The sequence below is a fragment of the Cydia splendana genome, chromosome 19 (genome assembly GCF_910591565.1).
Source record: "Cydia splendana chromosome 19, ilCydSple1.2, whole genome shotgun sequence".
NCBI classification, from domain to species: Eukaryota; Metazoa; Arthropoda; class Insecta; order Lepidoptera; family Tortricidae; genus Cydia; species Cydia splendana.
Window position 1 is genome coordinate 286,747 of NC_085978.1, and position 18,853 is coordinate 305,599.

Genomic DNA, 18,853 nt, shown 5'->3' on the forward strand with positions numbered 1-18,853 from the left:
CTTCGTTTATTATTTCCATATTTTACTTTACCTTTATATATTTAAAACTAGCTACTTCAGCGTAGATCTGACCCACGCAATAATAACCGGAACTCATTCAATTAAAAGAGTATATCGTATTTTCGTGCAATAGATACCAAATTTATGAAGTGTGTTATAAAGAATGGTTAGAGAGCACATTAGTTGTGCTTAGTTGTGCCAGTCGGGCGTAGTTGTGCCATTAGGAATACATATTTTTGATGGCACAACCAGTTGTGCATACGTAGTTGGTCCATGAGGAAAGCCTGACATTATGGGATAATCTACACAAATCGACCTAGCCCCAGTTGCCTACAGTCATCGCCTCCCGCTTGATACTTTATCAGATGATAGTTTAGATGCTATCATGAATTAAAAAAATAGTCAGCAGGTTGTATCGCGGTGGAAAGTTGTCAGTTGATCACATGGACATGTTAAAAAAAATTTTTTTCAGTCTACGCTTCCCGATTGTTACTTTGCCAGATGATAGTTTAGATGGTACTATAAATAAAAAAACCGTCAGCCGGTTGTATAGCAGTGGGAAGACCGTCAGTTACTTGCATAAACATGTAAGAAATATGCGCCTACTATTTATGTCCACAAATCCGTACGGCGTTTATTGAAGTGCCTGATGAAATCCTACATGCAAAGTTTCATGATGTAGTTATTACTATAACAAAAAGGTACAGCACTTATTTTTTACATGTTTATGCAAGTAGCTGACGGTCTTTCCACCGCTATACAACCGGCTGATGGTTTTTTTTATTAATAATAATATCTAAACTATCTTCTAACAAAGTATCAAACGGGAGGCGATGACAATTTATTTTTTATTTTTTTACATGTTTCGGTGGGTGCCATTCCTCAACCCACCAACGTAGTGCCAGCTGACGTCCATGAGGGATCATCATACATAGCCGTTAACCAATATACGAGTTATCGCCCGGGAGGCGATTGGTCATGGAAATCTGTTCGTGGCTCGCGGTCCATTAACTTGTGTTGGGAGTAGGTACTAGACGACGATATAATACAAATACAATAGATAAATACTTCAATACATAGTAAACATCCTTAACTTAGGAACAAATAATGGTTATTAACACACTAATTAGGGGCCTATATACGCTACGCAGTGTATGTTAAAACAGGCCTCAGACCGGACCAAGGCCAAGATCCGGTACGCCCATCTGTTACAGCTTTAAATCGTTTCTGTTTGTAAGGTAAACTAACGCATTGTAGAATTTTGTTCTAATACTAATTCATGTAGAATTGTAGATAATTATATTGTAATATTTTAATGACAATATATAGCACTTTGGTCTTATATAAGACCAAATAAACCAAACACGTATGAACGTTTTTTCTACTACGCCATAAAATCAAACTCGAGTCAATCAGACAGAAGCATATAGTGGACGACCGCTTGTTCATAGAGCACGAGCGTACTTGCCGTAGTCCCTATTTTCCTCTCTTGCTCAATGCTGCTTTGTTTGACTTATTTGAATGACATGATTTTCATATCATAAGAGTTAGGAGCAAATAAATCCATACATATTTTTGCATCTCATCCACTTAATTAATGGAAGGAGGAATTAAAGAGATGGTGATCAGTGCAGTTTGGGCAGCTGGGGCTTGCGGTCGGCGTAGAGCTCGGCGTCCTCCAGGGTCTCCACCTCCAGGTACTCCACCTCGCCCTCCAGCTCCTCCGTCTCCATCATCAGCATCTCGGTGCCCTCGTCGCCCTCCTGTCAACAACACTATGTGTAAACTATACATCTTAGTAATAACTACTAAGTTTGTAATAACTGCGTGCGTCCCATGACACGGGCAAGGGCAGCATCCGCTCGGTGTACCCCTAACATTTCATTAAAGTGTCAAAAGGGCCTCTACGTGTTGACTTCGGCTCCGCGCACGCCTCCCAAAGATCTGGAACACCATCGTTCCGTTATGGGAAAGACTAGTAAGTTTAAAATGTGTAAGTCGTTAATTTTTTCGCCTCAAATTTTGGCGATTTTTCTACCCTCCTACCACTCTGGTGAGATTTTGCTCAATTCTCCCTCCAATGACTTATCGAGTGAGCATAGGCTGCGGCTTTCATCACGCGGGCCGTAAGCAAGTTTACCACCAAAAGGAGGGAGGTAGAAGTGCTGATTTAAATTTTGACGATTCTTATACATTATTACTACCGATAACGGGACTTAATCGCGTAATGTTTATCTTACAAATGAATCTGTATCGTTACCTGCGCCTGCGCCTGGTCCACCTGCGCGTTGCGGTGCACGCGCGCGTGTCGCTTCATGGCCGCCACGCTCGCGAACCTGCACACAAACAATTTTAATATACAGCAGGGTCCTACCTATTGCGTAATAAAACACAAGTTATTATAAAAGCCATACCAAACAATGAAATTATCGCAATCGCAACCTATACCACGCGACCAAAGTTAAAACGTTGTTAGATGTAAATGTATGTTCCACTCACGTGCGGCCGCACTCCGCGCAGGACGTCGAGTCGGGCTCCCGCTGCGCCTCCTCGGCGCCGCCGTGGCACTTGCGGATGTGCGACATCAGGTTACTCCTGGACATAAAACGGAACGGTTAATGACAATAGTTCTTCTCTCACTCAAATTAATAATATAGACAGGGATGGTTCATCAGGAGGGGGCTCCCGCAAAATTGTAATTTTAATTTTTACATTTTTACACGTTTTAATGAAGGACAATTGCAGTGAAAATATCATACGGAAACTAGACGCAGACATCTCAAAGATGACATAGTAAACCAAACGGGGATCTCGTCCTGTGAAGTGAGATACTCTGTCGCCTCACCTAGTGCCGAAGCGGAGTATGCACCCGTCATGTCCGCACACGAACTGCCTCGCCTGCCTGTGTCTGAGCACGTGGGCGGACAGGTCGGCGGCGGTGTCCAGGGTGAGGAAGCAGGCGGGGCAGGCGTGCTGGCGGCCGCCGCGGCCGTGCGCGGCGCCCACGTGCGCGGCGAGCGCGGCGCGGTCCGCCAGCAGCAGCGCGCAGCACGGGCAGCGCGACGGGCACTGCTGCTCGTGCCGCCGGAGCTCCGACTGGGACTATACCATAAATACGCTTTGTTATACAGCTTAACAATAAAAAAACACAGTAGAAGAAGTAGCTTTATTCTAAAAAAAGCCATGAATAGGAATGAAATTTGAAGATGATGAGGATTTAGTGTTCTTACAAAATTTGTTCCAAAACTACCAAAAATGTATTGTACCTGCAACTGCGTGTGGCAAAGATTACATTGTGCATGCTGCGGGGCCGGGGCGTGAGTGGCCTGGTGCTCCCGGAGAGCCACCGGAGTAGTGAACTGGGCACCGCACGTCCAGCATGAGTGTAAGGCATCCGTCGGGTGCGTTGCCATGTGGGTGCGGTATTCTGACACACGCTAAAACATATGAAACATGGGAGTTAATTTTAGATAGTGTGTAAATTATAATTAGCATTTTGCCTTTGAGTTTGTAAATACCTGGAAAGACAAGGGGCAAACGGAGCACTGGTACACATGGTCCCCTCGAGCATTCCTTGCACGCTCCAGTTCCTCGTCATCAGCGGCGGCTGCGGCAGCTAGCGCGTCCTTCTCCACCATAATAATGTCTGCAAACAATAATAAGGACATTCCAGATTGTTTAAATTGTAAAATTATTATCAAGACCATGACTTATTCATGACTTTATTTCTGTAAATATTATGTAAACCTGTGTTGTGTACAATAAAGTGATTACTACTACTACTACTTATACCATGATTCAGTGTAAAATTTAAAGTAATTGTAGCTAGTTTAAACTCTATATCAGTGGTGCTTAACTGGTGGTCCTGAAGAGGTAATATTATAAGCAGGAGAACCCTTGGTTGAATTTGTGATAATATTTACGTCCTAACAATTGAGGTTCCCAGTAAAGTAGCTCCCAGTTGTAGTAAAAAACAAGAACCTTTAGATACTAATAACAGAACCATAAGAGATAAATCTGACCTTTGGTGACATACCTTCCTCACTATATGTGCCTTGAGCAGCCCCTGCTCCACCCACAACAATGAACACATCAATGCGCTGTGTGAGCTCGTGCAAGCGCCTACGCAAGGCGCGCAACTTGTCGCCGAGCGGCGCCGCAGCCCGCGCAGACAGTGCGCAGCTGAACTCATACGACTCTGCAGCGCGGCGCGCGCAACCGCCGCAGATACGGCCCTCTGGCAACACCTAAGACAATAGGGAAATAAAGTTCATTTGGTAAATAGACACAGTATTGTCCTAAAACTTATAAACTTTGTTGTTATATGCGAGATGCGAGATGCTTATGTGATTAGTATGTTTGCCCCAATTTGTCCAACCACTCTGTCATTTTAATACAAAATTGGTACAAGAACAGGATGATTGAGTAGTAAATTGGCTAACATTAGTATCTGGGTTATAAAAACAGAGCTAAAGTCGTGATTTCCCGCCACTCACTAACCAGACCGAAAACAAAGTGTAAATACACTAAAATGAGACCGATGGCGAGCTGGCGGCTACAGTACCTTGTTGTTGTTGATCTGCAGCAGCATGGTCCGCAGCGGCGGCGCGCCGGAGAGCGGCGGAGCGGCCGCGTCGTGCTCCTCCGGCGACAGCAGCTCGCCGCCGCCGCCGCCGCACACGCAGCACGCCTCCGCTTCCGTCTCCACCTTCATCACCGTCGCCATCACACCGTGCTTGATATTTAAAAGTAATGAACACAAATACACAAACGTAAACTGTACAAAATAATAGGAATTCACTCTTCTCTTCGTTCGGAAAAGAACGACGCAAAGCAAAGAAGTGACAAAAATGTGACAGTTCAAAAAAGTGACGCGACTCAAGCTATTTAGGATACTTGAAAAAATGTTGTAAGACGTGAAAAACATTTTATTTCATTTCATATGAATATATCGTGGTAATAAAGAATCCCACCAAAAACATTCTGTAAAAAACTAGCCAAGTCTCGATGGAGCTGCTTGTTTTTCTCTAAAAAGTAATGAAATCTAGACAAAGTCGTGCCAAGTCTAAGGTTCCTTACTGCGATTTCTTTATTATTATAGTTAATGTTGTGTGACTTGGCCGTTGAAGGGTACACAAGGGTACAAAACCAGGTGCTCCATGACACCATTGCACCAATCTGTCGCCAGAACCGCTACCCATTGACGATGGAAAATTGCCACTTGGAAAACGTTGATGCAATAACCAGTCAATTGTAGGCTTGATAAAGCTGCGTATTTCAATAATACTTATGTATAGGCGAGCCTGAAACAAACACTTCTTTTTGAAGCGTCAAATCGACCATCGATCTAACATAAAATAGACGTACAGACGGACTTCTATCAATGATTAGAAGTCCGTCTGTACTGGAAATAATTTTTTATACTGTATGTTTGGTGTCATGGAGCACCTGGTTTTGTACCCTTGTGTACCCTTCAACGGCCAAGGGGCTGTCCATAAATTACGTCATCGATTTTTGACGATTTTGGACCCCCCCCCCCTATAATCATCCAAAAATCATGCTTCAAATGACCCCATTTCCTCCTACTTCATGCTACCGTCATCCGATGTCCAGACCCCCCCCCCCCTAATTTGAAATGACGTAATTTATGAATAGCCCCCAAGTCACACAACATTAACTATAATAATAAAGAAATCGCAGTAAGGAACCTTAGACTTGGCACGACTTTGTCTAGATTTCATTACTTTTTAGAGATAAACAAGCAGCTCCATCGAGACTTGGCTAGTTTTTTACAGAATGTTTTTGGTGGGATTTCACTTCTTTTTGTAGAAAGAAACGTGGGCATATTGATTTATTTTATTAGATTTTCTTATTTGACACCTTTTTTTTCTTTTTAGGAGTAGTTTTTTTATTACCATATCTCTAAAGGCTCCGTCACACATGAGCGTTTTCAAAGCGCGGCGTGAGCGGCGCACGATGCGAGCGTGACGCGAGCGCGTGGCGCTCGCGATCTGCGCTTGGACGCAGCGACCCGCCGGCGCGCTGCGCGCGCGACCCGCTTTGATCACGCCCGCGCAGTCACACACAACACAGCGCGTGTTGCGAGCGGTCACTTGATTACTGAACGTTGGACGTTGGAAAGCATGATCATGGACGTTGAATAGTTTCACGAGCGTTTTGTAGCCTGCAGCAGTATATTGCGACAATACTGCCGACTGCATTACTGCAGCAAATGTCAAATACGATGATGCTGACCGAATTTTAGATATTTACCTCAGTAATTCAGTCGGCAGTAGTGCATGCTGCAATCCTGGTGCAGTATAGCTCTGCCGACTGCATTACTGCCAAAAATGTCAAAGTTGATGTATTTTTAACCGCCTTAAAATAAAGGTTCTCAGTTTGACCCGTATGTATGTTTGTTCGCGATTGTCTCGCGATTGGCTGAACCGATTTTGATGCGGTTTTCAGACAAGTGTTTGTTACATTCTGGTAAAGGTTTTAGTATACATAGATCTGAGCTGATGCTGAACCCTGGTTGTAACTAGTGGAACTCAGGTTTGGTGCAACATAAGCCCACGCTATTTTGGTCATCCGTCACATCTTGATGAGCACTTGGGAGAGCAGTACCTTAGACAGAGCTGATGCTGAACCCTGGCTGTACCTAGTAGAACTCAGGTTTGGTACAACATAAGCCCACGCTATTTTGATCATCCGTCACATCTTGATGAGCACTTGGGAGAGCAGTACCCAAGATAGAGCTGATGCTGAACCCTGGCTGTACCTAGTGGAACTCAGGTTTGGTGCAACATAGGCACACTTTGTTTTGGTTAACCGACTTGTTGTCGTATGCCTGTTGCAGAGTTCCACTAGGCGATCATCAAGATGTAACGGATGACCAAAATAGCGTGGGGCTATGTTGCACCAAACCTAAGTTCCACTAGGTACAGCCAGGGTTCAGCATCAGCTCTATTTCGGGTACTGCTCTCCCAAGTGCTCATCAAGATGTGATGGATGACCAAACTAGCGTTGGCCTATGTTACACCAAACCTGAGTTCCAGTAGGTACAGCCAGGGTTCAGCATTAGCTCTATCTTGGGTACTGCTCTCCCAAGTGCTCATCAAGATGTGACGGATGACCAAAATAGCGTTGGCCTATGTTGCACCAAACCTGAGTTCCACTAGGTACAGCTAGCGTTCAGCATCAGCTCTATTTCAGGTACTGCTCTCCCAAGTGCTCATCAAGATGTGACGGATGACCAAAATAGCGTGGGCCTATGTTGCACCAAACCTGAGTTCCAGTAGGTACAGCCAGGGTTCAGCATCAGCTCTATCTTGGGTACTGCGTTCCCAAGTGCTCATCAAGATGTAACGGATGACCAAAATAGCGTGGGCCTATGTTGCACCAAACCTGAGTTCCACTAGGTACAGCCAGGGTTCAGCATCAGCTCTATCTTGGGTACTGCTCTCCCAAGTGCTCATCAAGATGTGACGGATGACCAAAATAGCGTGGGCGTATGTTGCACCAAACCTGAGTTCCACTAGGTACAGCCAGGGTTCAGCATCAGCTCCATCTTGGGTACTACTTTCCCAAAGGCTCATCAAGGCGTGTCGGATGACCAAAACAGTGTGTACATATGTTGCACCAAGCAAAACGCCTATGTCTGACGGAGCCTTAATACAACTGAGACCAGCTGAGGGTTCTTCATCAGATACTTCAGACCTTCGATTTTTGACATCAAATGAAGCGGCACGCCAATTTGAATATTTTTTGTAAAGGCGGTATGTCGATCTCCAATAGTTTGGTTAGGCTCTTGTGTTTTCTAATCAGGGTCACCAGGTACTCCAGATCTTCGATTATCCTAGTTTTTATAGTTTTCACTTTATGTGGCCATTAAATCCTAACTCTGTACCAAATTTCAGCTCTCTGAGTTTATGGGAAGTACTAGTTCTATTCTGATGATCATAAGTGAGTGAGTGTGTGTCATAAATGCGAAACTTTGCTTTCGCTTAACTTCGGAACTAAATGACCTACAGACTTGAAATTTTGGATTTTAAGTATGTGATTATAGCTTACTGGATGACGAAAATTTCTGCGTTCTGGTCTTATCCAGAGGTTCTCAAATAGGGACCTGAAAATGCGGCGAAATGGTTCCAGTAAAGGATGGTACGGCAGTGGTTGCTTCGCGCTCGTCTTGGCGGGGCACTGCCGTGCCCCCCGATAACGACAAGTAAATGACATAAAAATCATTAAGTTTATCAAAAATTTGCTCTCAATTTTTGTTTAATTGATATCAAACAAATTTTATATCATATTTCGCGTTAAAAATAAGAGCTGGAATGATCTTATTTCTAACGTATTTAAGAAATATGGTTTGCCGCCGCCGTTTATATTTAAATGCTTTTGTTCGGAACGAAAATACAAAGTAGATAAATCCATTTATTTTGTTTGGTCATTAGAAACTCTTTTCATAAAACAAAATTATAAACTATTTATAAACAAAAGAAACAGAGGGGCTACCGCGAAAACCGAAATTCGCAAATTGCGGGGATCTTACTCTTTTACTCCAATGAAGGCGTAATTAGAGTGACAGAGAAAAATGCCCGCAATTGACGATTTTCGGTATTGGCGGTAGCCCTACAGTTTTATTTACCAGGCGTCAGATTTACTGCGTTTTTATATGTGTGTCGAACAGATTTGTTTTGACAACTGTCATTCGGTCAGCGTCCCCTCTGCCGCCATTATATTATTATTGTAAATTTCTTGCAAAATTGCGGTATAAATCGCTAAAAATCCCGTTAACTTCTTGATAATCTTGTGATTTTTATAGAAAATTTGTGCTTAAAGGCTACAATATGTCTATCGGAGTGCCTATTAAAGTACTTCACGAAGCCGAAGGTCATGTAGTGACCTGCGAAACGAATACCGGTGAAGTTTACCGGGGGAAGCTAATCGAGGCCGAAGACAACATGAACTGCACCATGACGCAGGTGACGGTGACTTACCGCGACGGCCGCGTCGCTCAGCTGGAGAACGTGTACATCCGGGGCTCGAAGATCCGCTTCCTCATCCTGCCCGACATGCTGAAGAATGCGCCGATGTTTAAGCGGCAGGGGAACAAGCCGACGGCAGGCCGCGGGAAGAGCGCTATACTAAGGGCACAAGGTTGGTAGCTGCAGCAGCTATTGCACTGTTTTGATACAAACATGTTGGTTGTTTGTTGTTGTCGATAAGATGCAGTGATTTTATGTCAAGATGCATTGTTGTTACTTCTCAGCTGATTACACTATTTAACTGCAAACTCGGTTTGTAAAAAGAGTGTGCTATTTATTACATATTTAGGTACTCTTTGAATATAAAAATTACAATACAACCACAAATACAGTGTAGTAACAGATATAACTACTAAATAACATTCATAGTTGATCATTGAAAAATACTTTAGTTCAAATGAACTCTTTTGAAAGACATAGGGACAATTTTTAATTTCATATAATCCATATACATATTGGGTAAAAATTACTTTCAACTAAGCCTTAACCAGATAAAACTATCCTTACCCTCATCATAACATTGAATATCAATCCATCCATGGTTTTAACAATAGTTATTATCTTTTTCCAGCTGCAGGTCGAGGTAGACCGGGCGGGAGAGGCGGCGGGCACCGTGGAGGCTGGCAAGGTGGCTCCGGGCCTTCAAGACGTTAGTCCACACCCCCCATACAGTAGGCTAGGCTAGACTAAGTTTTACTACTCTACTGCAGGCTCACTGCCGCGCCTTGTATGTGAGTTACATAATACACTATTGCCAATGAATCTGCATTTTATTGGCAGTTGTGCTGTCTGAGGATACATTTTTGTTTATTTTGAAGTGAAGAGTATTTCACTCCACAACCTGTTTCAAGTTTGATGGTCATGGAAATGTATTGAATAATGGGTCATTATTAAGTTTCACACCAACCACCTGACTTTTGTGGTTGCAGACATATTTTTCATGACTTGTCTGTAGATTTTGATGCCAATTACGGATTTTTAAAAAGTCTTGTACTTTTAGATCAAAAACTTCATTAATATCTTTTATTGGAATAATGACCTTAGTGACCAGTCAATATTTTTGCAAACCTGCGTGTTTTTTCCTAAAGTAGTTCAGGGTTTTGAGGTATTTAGGAAATGAAAGCATGGATAACTTAATCCCATTATTTTGACAGAATTAAAATCAGCTCAAAACACTGATTTAAACTTTCACGATTATTAAACATTATCATTATCAGCTCTATTTAGTAATCAATTATTCTTTAGTATTTTGAGAAGTTATAATTCTCTAATCTCTATCAAAATAATGGGATCTAAATGTAAAATGAAATCTTAGTGGGTGCATCTCTTGTGTATAAAATTTGTGATATGTGTGTGAAATGACACAATAAAACAAAGAAATACTATTTCACTTAGTTTCATTTATTTACACCACTTAGTATTAGTTAACATTGAGCAAAGTTTAGTCTATTTAGTCTCCAAACCTCACCATATAAATCTAAGGCGTATTTCTTATGTATTAAGGCTCATTTTGCTTTGAACAGAGACATTACTATTCACAACTTTTACCAGCTTATAGTAAATATGAGATGTAGTCTGTCAATTGGGTGTAGAAGGACCCCATGTCAGGCAAATGGTCTAGACTTCCACAAGTCTATCTATAAAATCAAAACCTCACAAAAATAAAAGTCATACTTGGGGGCCTTGAGACCAGATTTTTTTACTAACTACGTCCAGTGATAAGGTCCATTTCATAAAAAAAATAACGCACATTTTTGTTAAAAGCATGAAGATGTTATGCTTTCAGAAAACTGGCCCTAGTTAGCACTAAATAAATAGGTATGTAGAGTGTTTTTACATTCCAGGCTCCAATTTCACCACGGTGACGGATGCGACAATTGTAAAACATCACTGTTGCTGACGTCACAGGCATCCATGGGCTACGGCTACCGCTTACCATCGGGCGGGCCGTATTCCTGTTTGCCACCATCATTGTTTTATTAAAAAAACTTTATTATATCGGAAAAAAAACAGATATTTCTCTTGCTATGTTTATGACAATTGTCACAAGAAACACTACAATTGTCACGAAATTCCGACATATAACTCATTACCTGTCAAGAATTACCTACAATTCTTCTAAATCTTGACAATTGTCAGAAACTTCGCAAAAGAAATATCTGTTTTTTTCCGATATAATAAAGTTTTTTTAAATAATACAATGATGGTGGCAAACAGGAATACGGCCCGCCCGATGGTAAGTGGTAACCGTAGCCCATGGATGCCTGTGACGTCAGCAACAGTGATTTTACAATTTGTCGCACCTGTCACCGTGGTGAAATTGGGGCCAGATATTTGTCATACATATCTGTCAATTTTGTACAAAATTATCTTAATAGTTGGGAAAGAAATTTACCCATCAAACTCTCATTTTAATATCTGGAATATATATAAAACATCAAGAGCTTAAGAGCGCTATTACATTTCGGCGTTGAGCGAGTTTAGGTATTTTACGCGCTGCGGCAGGCCGTGCGAGCTCAGTACGCCGATCCCTTCTACCACACTCGCACTACAATGATGGATAAACATTCTTGATCCTTCGCGAAGCATATTGAAATCAACCATAACAACACTAACTGTACTTAACTTTTAAAGTTCTTAAACTGTTATTTGGTAAGTACGAAAATACTAAATGCAGTGCAAATGTACATAGGGGCTGTTCATAAATTACGTCATCTATTTTTGACGATTTTTGACCCCCCCACCCCTCAAATCATCCAAAAATCAAGCTTCGGATGAATCTGTTTCCTCCTACGTCATGTTACCATCATCCGATGTCCAGACCCCCCCCCCCCCCCCCACTCCTCCCATTTGAAACGACGTAATTTATGAATAGCCCCATACTCGTACTTATGAAGGTATATTACTCGAAAGAAATTATAGGTACCTACTCGCTTATTTACATGTTTCGTCATTGCATTTGGTACCTATAGGTTGTAAAGTTTGTATCAACGAGGGTTTAAAAACGAACTGGTACTGAGGATCTGATGATGATTAAGGTGGTCACGGATACCAATCAACCATGTAGTAACATGATTAGGCTCGTTTGATTCGTCTCAACAAGATCTTTGAGACTGAAGATACACAGGGTCTGATGATGGAGCTGGAAGGTGGCCACGGGTACCAGTCTATCATGTAACTAAACAACTTCGTGTTTGGGCTCGTTTGATTCGTCTCAACAAGATCTTTGAGACAAGACAGTACTCAGGGTCTGATGATGGAGCTGGAAGGTACCATTACCAATCAACCATGCAACTAAACCACATCGTGTTTAGGATCGTTTGATTCGTCTCAACAAGATCTTTGACACTAGGTGATACTCAGAGTCTGATGATGGAGCTGGAAGGTGGTCACCGGTACCAATCAACCATGCAACTAAACCACTTCGTGTTTAGGCTCGTTTTATTCGTTTCAACAAGATCTTTGACACAAGATAGTACTCAGGGTCTGATGTTGGAGCCGGAAGGTGGTCACCGGTACCAATCAACCATGCAACTAAACCATTTCGTGTTTAGGCACGTTTTATTCATCTCAACAAGATCTTTGACACAAGGTAGTACTCAGGGTCTGATGATGGAGCGCGAAGGTGGCGACGGGTACCTGTCAATCATCATCAGCTCCATCATCAGGCCCTGAGTAGTATCTTGTCTCAAACATCTTATTGCGAGGAATCAAACGAGCCCAAACACGAAGTGGTTCAGTTACATGGTAGACTGGTACCCGTGGCCACAGTCCAGCTCCATCATCAGACCCTGAGTACTAACTTGTGTCAAAGATCTTGTTGCGACGAATCGAACGAAGCCAAACACGAAGTGGTTTAGTTGCATGGTTGATTGGTACCGGTGACCACCTTCCGGATCCATCATCAGACCCTCAGTACTACCTTGTGTCAAAGATCTTGTTGCGACAAATCAAACGAGCCCAAACACGAAGTGGTTCAGTTACATGGTAGACTGGTACCCGTGGCCACAGTCCAGCTCCATCATCAGACCCTGAGTACTAACTTGTGTCAAAGATTTTGTTGCGACGAATCGAACGAAGCCAAACACGAAGTGGTTTAGTTGCATGGTTGATTGGTACCGGTCACCACCTTCCGGATCCATCATCAGACCCTCAGTACTACCTTGTGTCAAAGATCTTGTTGCGACAAATCAAACGAGCCCAAACACGAAGTGGTTCAGTTACATGGTAGACTGGTACCCGTGGCCACCTTCCAGCTCCATCATCAGATCCTGAGTACTATCTTGTGTCTAAGGTCTTGTTGAGACGAATCAAACGAGCCTAAACACGAAGTGGTTTAGTTGCATGGTTGATTGGTACCGGTGACCACCTTCCGGCTCCAACATCAGACCCTGAGTACTATCTTGTGTCAAAGATCTTATAGAAACGAATAAAACGAGCCTAAACACGAAGTGGTTTAGTGGCATGGTTGATTGGTACCGGTGACCACCTGCCGGCTCCATCATCAGACCCTGAGTACTATCTTGTGTCAAAGATCTTGTTGAGACGAATCAAACGAGCCTAAACACGAAGTGGTTTAGTTGCATGGTTGATTGGTACCGGAGACCACCTTCCGGCTCCATCATCAGACCCTGAGTATTATCTTGTGCCAAAGATCTTGTTGAGACGAATCAAACGAGCCCAAACACGAAGTGGTTTAGTTGCATGGTTGATTGGTACCGGTGACCACCTTCCGGCTCCATCATCAGACCCTGAGTACTATCTTAAGTCAAAGATCTTGTTGAGACGAATAAAACGAGCCTAAACACGAAGTGGTTTAGTTGCATTGTTGATTGGTACTGGTGACCACCTTCCGGCTCCATCATCAGACCCTGAGTACTATCTTAAGTCAAAGATCTTGTTGAGCCGAATCAAACGAGCCCAAACACGAAGTGGTTTAGTTGCATGGTTGATTGGTACCGGTGACCACCTTCCGGCTCCATCATCAGACCCTGAGTACTATCTTGTGTCAAAGATCTTGTTGAGATGAATAAAACGAGCCTAAACACGAAGTGGTTTAGTTGCATGGTTGATTGGTACCGGTGACCACCTTCCGGCTCCATCATCAGACCCTGAGTACTATCTTGAGTCAAATAAATACATATAGAATGTCAGGTCGTTTCAAATATTTTTAATCCTGTCCGGTAGTTTATTAAACTGTACCATTATAAATTATAATACTATAAAAACAGTGCTAGGATCAAAGTCTCTCGTTGCGGTTTACACGCACACAGTATAGCGTTTTACACGGCGCCCGCCGCACACAATGATAAAAAACCTCGTCGTCGCCGTTGAAAATGTGCGGAGCCGACCGACACACGTCCTGCCTCTACAAGCTCTGCCGCGGCACTGAGCTGGCGCAGCGCGCGTCATCGGTAATATAGAGTAGTTTTCAAAAAATTGCCAAAAAATTATAGTAGAATTTCATAAACACTAATGTATACCAACAGTATAAGCAAACGTTGCAGATTGCTTGAGTATGAAAATGACTTCGATATTAAGTAGATTTTCGTAGGAATTGACACTTGTTTCGGAGAGAAAATCGAGTTCGTTTTACTTTGATTTTCTCTTTCTCAAAGGTATGTAGGAAAAATATAGTTTGATATGCCTAAAGTACAGGGTATTAGTAATACAAAATAGCCAGGTTTAGCAGAGTAAAATTCTCAACATTTCCAAATAAGAGCTCGCCATTCAGTGCTTCACGGGGTTTTTCGGAAACGACCATCAGAAAAAAAATCATTACTAATTTAATAAGTCCTTTTTCTAATATTTACAACGATATTTATAAAGATAAGAAGACGCTTTTACTGGAACAAGTACTCATTGTTTCTAATAATGAGCGCAAAGTCCTGAATTTCGTCGACTAGTATCATCAATTTTGCATTATTTCGACTTTTCTTGTAAGAGCGCTCTTAATAAACACGTACTTTCAGCAGCCACATTTCATCTAGGTAACCAAAATTATCACAAACAGTGCTAAAACCTTTCCAGAGAGCACTTTGCTTACACCAATACACTATTATAATCCTTAATCTTAACATTACATAATATTGCCTCGCCCACACTCAACGAGTAACTGGATCGTTGGCCGTTTTCTGAATGTAATAATATACTAATAATATTTAATTTTAGTCAGTAAATCTGGCCAAACCACTTTTCGAGATTCACCTCACAATTTGAAACCCATAAAACCCACATGCGGTTCCCCAATGTATCATTACCGATTAGACTAGACAGTAAGAAATATTTACACTTTCGTTCCTTCCGTCTCGTAACTCTGCATTCAAAGATTCATTCACAGATTTTCATTTTGTGTGTATCATTGAAGCTTGTTCCTTAAAAAAAGATGTAAATAGATGATACCTAGAAGCTAGAGTCAGATAAAGTTAATAACCGACTTGGCAAGAAACAGAGTCAGTGCCATTAATGGCATCATGAATGTAAAATTTCTATGAAATATTATGATGTGACATTTATCCCTAGTGGCACTGTCATACATTGTCGCCACTAAGTCTGTGCAGAGTTAAGGTAGACGGTCTGTACCCTAATTTTATATAACCACGGAGTTCCCACGATGGTATTTCGCGCCTTATCTTAATTAACAGCGCGTGCAAAACGAGCATATCAAGCTCACGTTAGTAGGTATAGATGGCCAAGCAAATCTTGTCAGTAGAAAAAGGCGGCAAATTTAAAAAATGTAGGCGCGAAGGATTATCGTCCCATATAAAATTTGAATTTTGCGCCTTTTTTGTACTGACATGATTTGCTTGACCATCTATGTACCTATGTCACGCCGCCTTGCCTCGGCCACGAAACGCACGCTCGGCGCTGATACCGACCGCCATAAATTTGACAAATGCGTTCGTCTTAATATGCTGCAATATGTCGTCATTCTTCGAAATAAAATCAGGTAACATGTACTATTACATAGTCATATCATATCCCGCTCGGCAGCAAGTCAGCAAGTGATCACAGGTTGGTCTTCTCGACGGGCGCGGGGCGGGGCTCGCGCGGCGGCGCGCGGCTCCGCTGCTCCAGCGCGCGCTGCAGGCGCTGCGCCGGCAGCTCCACCAGCAGCGCCAGCGGCAGCGCTGCCAGGTACGCGGTGCCCGCCACGCCGAACCATTCCACTATCTGGAAAACAAATTTAAATTAACCGGCACACAATGGAAGCGATCGACGAAAGGAAAGGTGATCAAGACCTGAATGCGTCCGTCTTCATAAATCGCGGGTCCAAGTCTAAGCCAGTCGTCTGGCATCCAGCCCGGCCACGCTTATACCGCGAAAATTGAAAATCTTAATTTTGTTATCTCTGTCTCTCTAGCCTTTCTCTGTCAGTACCCGCAGTAGGCCCTCAGGAATTGCCAAATCGCAGTCAGATAATTAATATATTGTACGTACTATAGACAACCGGTTGAGTTCTGTAGGCGCGCGACGCGCAGCGATGAGCGCCGTGTTGATGGGCATGTGCAGCAGCAGGGCGCCGAAACTCAGCCGCGCCGCCGGAGCCCAGCCCGGCCACGCGAAGAATCGCACCCAGATCGCTGGAAATAGCAAAATAATCGTGTCATCCTGATTTTTTCATTTCTTTTTGTACGATTTGTCACCTGTGCCATGCCCTCTCGGTCAGCAAATCGCTAGCTGACATGACAAGTTATACAGGGTGATCAATCCAAATGGGTCAGTATGGAGAGGTCAGAAACTATAAGAGATAGCGAAATCTGTTCTTAGGAACCATGGCGTCGATTTTAGATTTAATAATATTTTTTAATCTATCATACATAACCGGGATTCGAACCTGGTCAATATTCTTTATGTAATCGTGTGTAGTATTTGTTTGTATGGCAACTTTTAAACGATGCGTGATAGGTGGGGGGTGTTCGACCAAATATCATAGAGGGCCCTGAGACAAAACAAACTACATTAAAAAAAATTCAAAATGGCTGACTTTTTTTTTTCAAGTTGGTCCGAGCGCGCTGAGATTTGGCATGCGGCGAGCGGGGGCCCAAAATTACCATATCAAAATTTTTTTTTGGTTAAATCTTGGCAAAGTCAAATTTCCAATTAGGTTAAGCGAGCTTCAGGTCGGGCGGCCGAAGGCCGACCCCGGCGGAGGGCCGAAGGCCCGGAGCCTCCACCCCGACTCCCATAACGCGACTCCCAATAGGAAAAGTGTTGGGTCGTGTTTAAGCTCAAAGTTCCCCCTCTCGTGTGACGCTTCCCAACAAACAATTTGGTCGTATATCAAGTAGCTATACGACTTGAACTATTATAAAAGTAGCATAACAGTCGTCATTTTGACTAGTGCATTAAGCAACTAAATAGTCGGATAAACTTATTGTCGTGTAGCAAGGTCGAATAAATGTTTATTCTACCATTTTATACAACTAAATAGTCGGTGAAACTTGTAGTCGTATAGCAAGGTCGAATAAACGTTTATTCTACCATTTTATACGACTAATAGTCGGTATACTTATTGTCGTATAGCAAGGTCGAATAAACGTTTATTCTACCATTTTATACGACTAATAGTCGGTAAACTTATTGTCGTATAGCAAGGTCGAATAAACGTTTATTCTACCATTTTATACGACAGTCGTATAGTAGGTATCACGACGACTCCTATAGAACTTTCTTACACGACAGTTGGTCGCATAGAGGTCCTCATTATTACGGTCGTAATAATGTCGTAGTCACGACAATTTTGTGGTATGAATAACTATTATGCGACTTTTAAACTACTAATAGTTGCATACACGTCGTAAAAGTGTTCTTTATAGAACAGTCGACTAACTGTTACAATGGCGACCCCTATCCGTATTTAAGTAGCAAAAGTGCTATTATACTACCGCTATTCAATCAACAGTCGAATAGATGTGGTAAAATAAACGTTATACAACTTTTGAAAAGCTATGGCGACTATTCCAAATCAAACGTATAGATTATAAAACCTCAAGTTGTATAACTGTCCTATAAAGCATCTGCTTAATAATTTGTTAATTAAAATAATTAAATAGGTAAGAATTTTAAAAGCGCATCAACAATTAGTTATAAACTTATATAGCAAACATCAGTAAATTTAACTGCGCAGTAGTTTACTATACACTTTTGTCTCCTATATCATAAACCACCAACTTAAAAAAAATGGCTACTTATACCTTCTCTCAAAGATACAATTCCACACCACTTGCTGTTAATATTGATGTCATTTTTGACACAAGCCGAAGCGGAACTTGCGTTGAAGAAATAAGTTATTTATACGACCTTTAAGCGGCAATAACTCAACTTAAAGTCGTATAAATATCGTATTTCTCACCACTACTCTTCCTTAAGTCGATTAAGCGTCATAGTAGTTACTATTTATACGACGAAGTGTCGAATCGGCGACGCATATACGACGTCTATGCAACTAAATATATATTAAAACGACCATTATTCAACTTTTTTACGACTTTAAGTTGAATAAGCTGCGCCCAAATCGCGTCGTATAAACGTATATACGACGTTTATACGACCATAAAATTTGGTCGTATAAACCTAAATTACGCCTCAAATTGTTAGTTGGGTTCGGGCCTTCGGCCCTACGCGGAGCTCGGCCTTCGGCCTTTGCAAGCCTCGACGCTTCGCCGTCGGGCATTCGGCCCGCCGGCTTCGCTCATCAAGACAGTTAACTTGTAGAACGCTTGGAAGCACCGCATTCACGCAGCTCGGCCTTCGGCCTCGCGTTTTGGGTGGATGCTCCGGGCCTTCGGCCTTCCGCCAGG

At 42.4% G+C, this 18,853-nt stretch overlaps 3 protein-coding genes across 4 annotated transcripts in view; 1 reads left to right on the forward strand and 2 right to left on the reverse strand.

Moving 5' to 3' along the window:
- Positions 1–1,421: 1,421 nt before the first annotated feature.
- On the reverse strand, positions 1,422–4,821 carry LOC134799886 (zinc finger protein 441-like). Of its 2 annotated transcripts, none has more exons than XM_063772308.1 (8): positions 4,565–4,821; positions 4,037–4,247; positions 3,519–3,646; positions 3,267–3,437; positions 2,846–3,102; positions 2,500–2,595; positions 2,261–2,336; positions 1,422–1,763 (listed from the first exon to the last, which is right to left on the reverse strand). In XM_063772308.1, exons 1-8 carry the CDS (start codon positions 4,724–4,726, stop codon positions 1,626–1,628), a joined length of 1,239 nt encoding a protein of 412 aa, XP_063628378.1. In that variant the 5' UTR covers positions 4,727–4,821; the 3' UTR covers positions 1,422–1,625. The 2 variants fall into 2 exon arrangements, with proteins under 2 accessions (XP_063628378.1, XP_063628379.1); XM_063772309.1 differs by having other exon boundaries at positions 1,712–1,775; positions 4,565–4,820.
- Positions 4,822–8,724: 3,903 nt separating this feature from the next.
- LOC134799916 (small nuclear ribonucleoprotein Sm D3) lies at positions 8,725–10,435 on the forward strand. Its single transcript, XM_063772354.1, has 2 exons — positions 8,725–9,162; positions 9,622–10,435. The coding sequence occupies exons 1-2, from the start codon at positions 8,853–8,855 to the stop codon at positions 9,702–9,704; spliced, it is 393 nt and encodes a 130-aa protein (XP_063628424.1). The 5' UTR covers positions 8,725–8,852; the 3' UTR covers positions 9,705–10,435.
- A 940-nt stretch (positions 10,436–11,375) lies between these two features.
- LOC134799929 (nose resistant to fluoxetine protein 6-like) overlaps positions 11,376–18,853 on the reverse strand; it is a 64,167-nt gene continuing 56,689 nt past the window's right edge. Inside the window, exons 11-13 of the mRNA XM_063772367.1 lie at positions 16,491–16,633; positions 15,011–16,223; positions 11,376–11,504 (exon numbers count right to left, since the gene is read on the reverse strand). Of these exons, the coding sequence (XP_063628437.1) occupies positions 16,059–16,223; positions 16,491–16,633 (308 nt within the window). The 3' untranslated portion in view covers positions 11,376–11,504; positions 15,011–16,058. The remainder of the gene's footprint in view (positions 11,505–15,010; positions 16,224–16,490; positions 16,634–18,853) is intronic.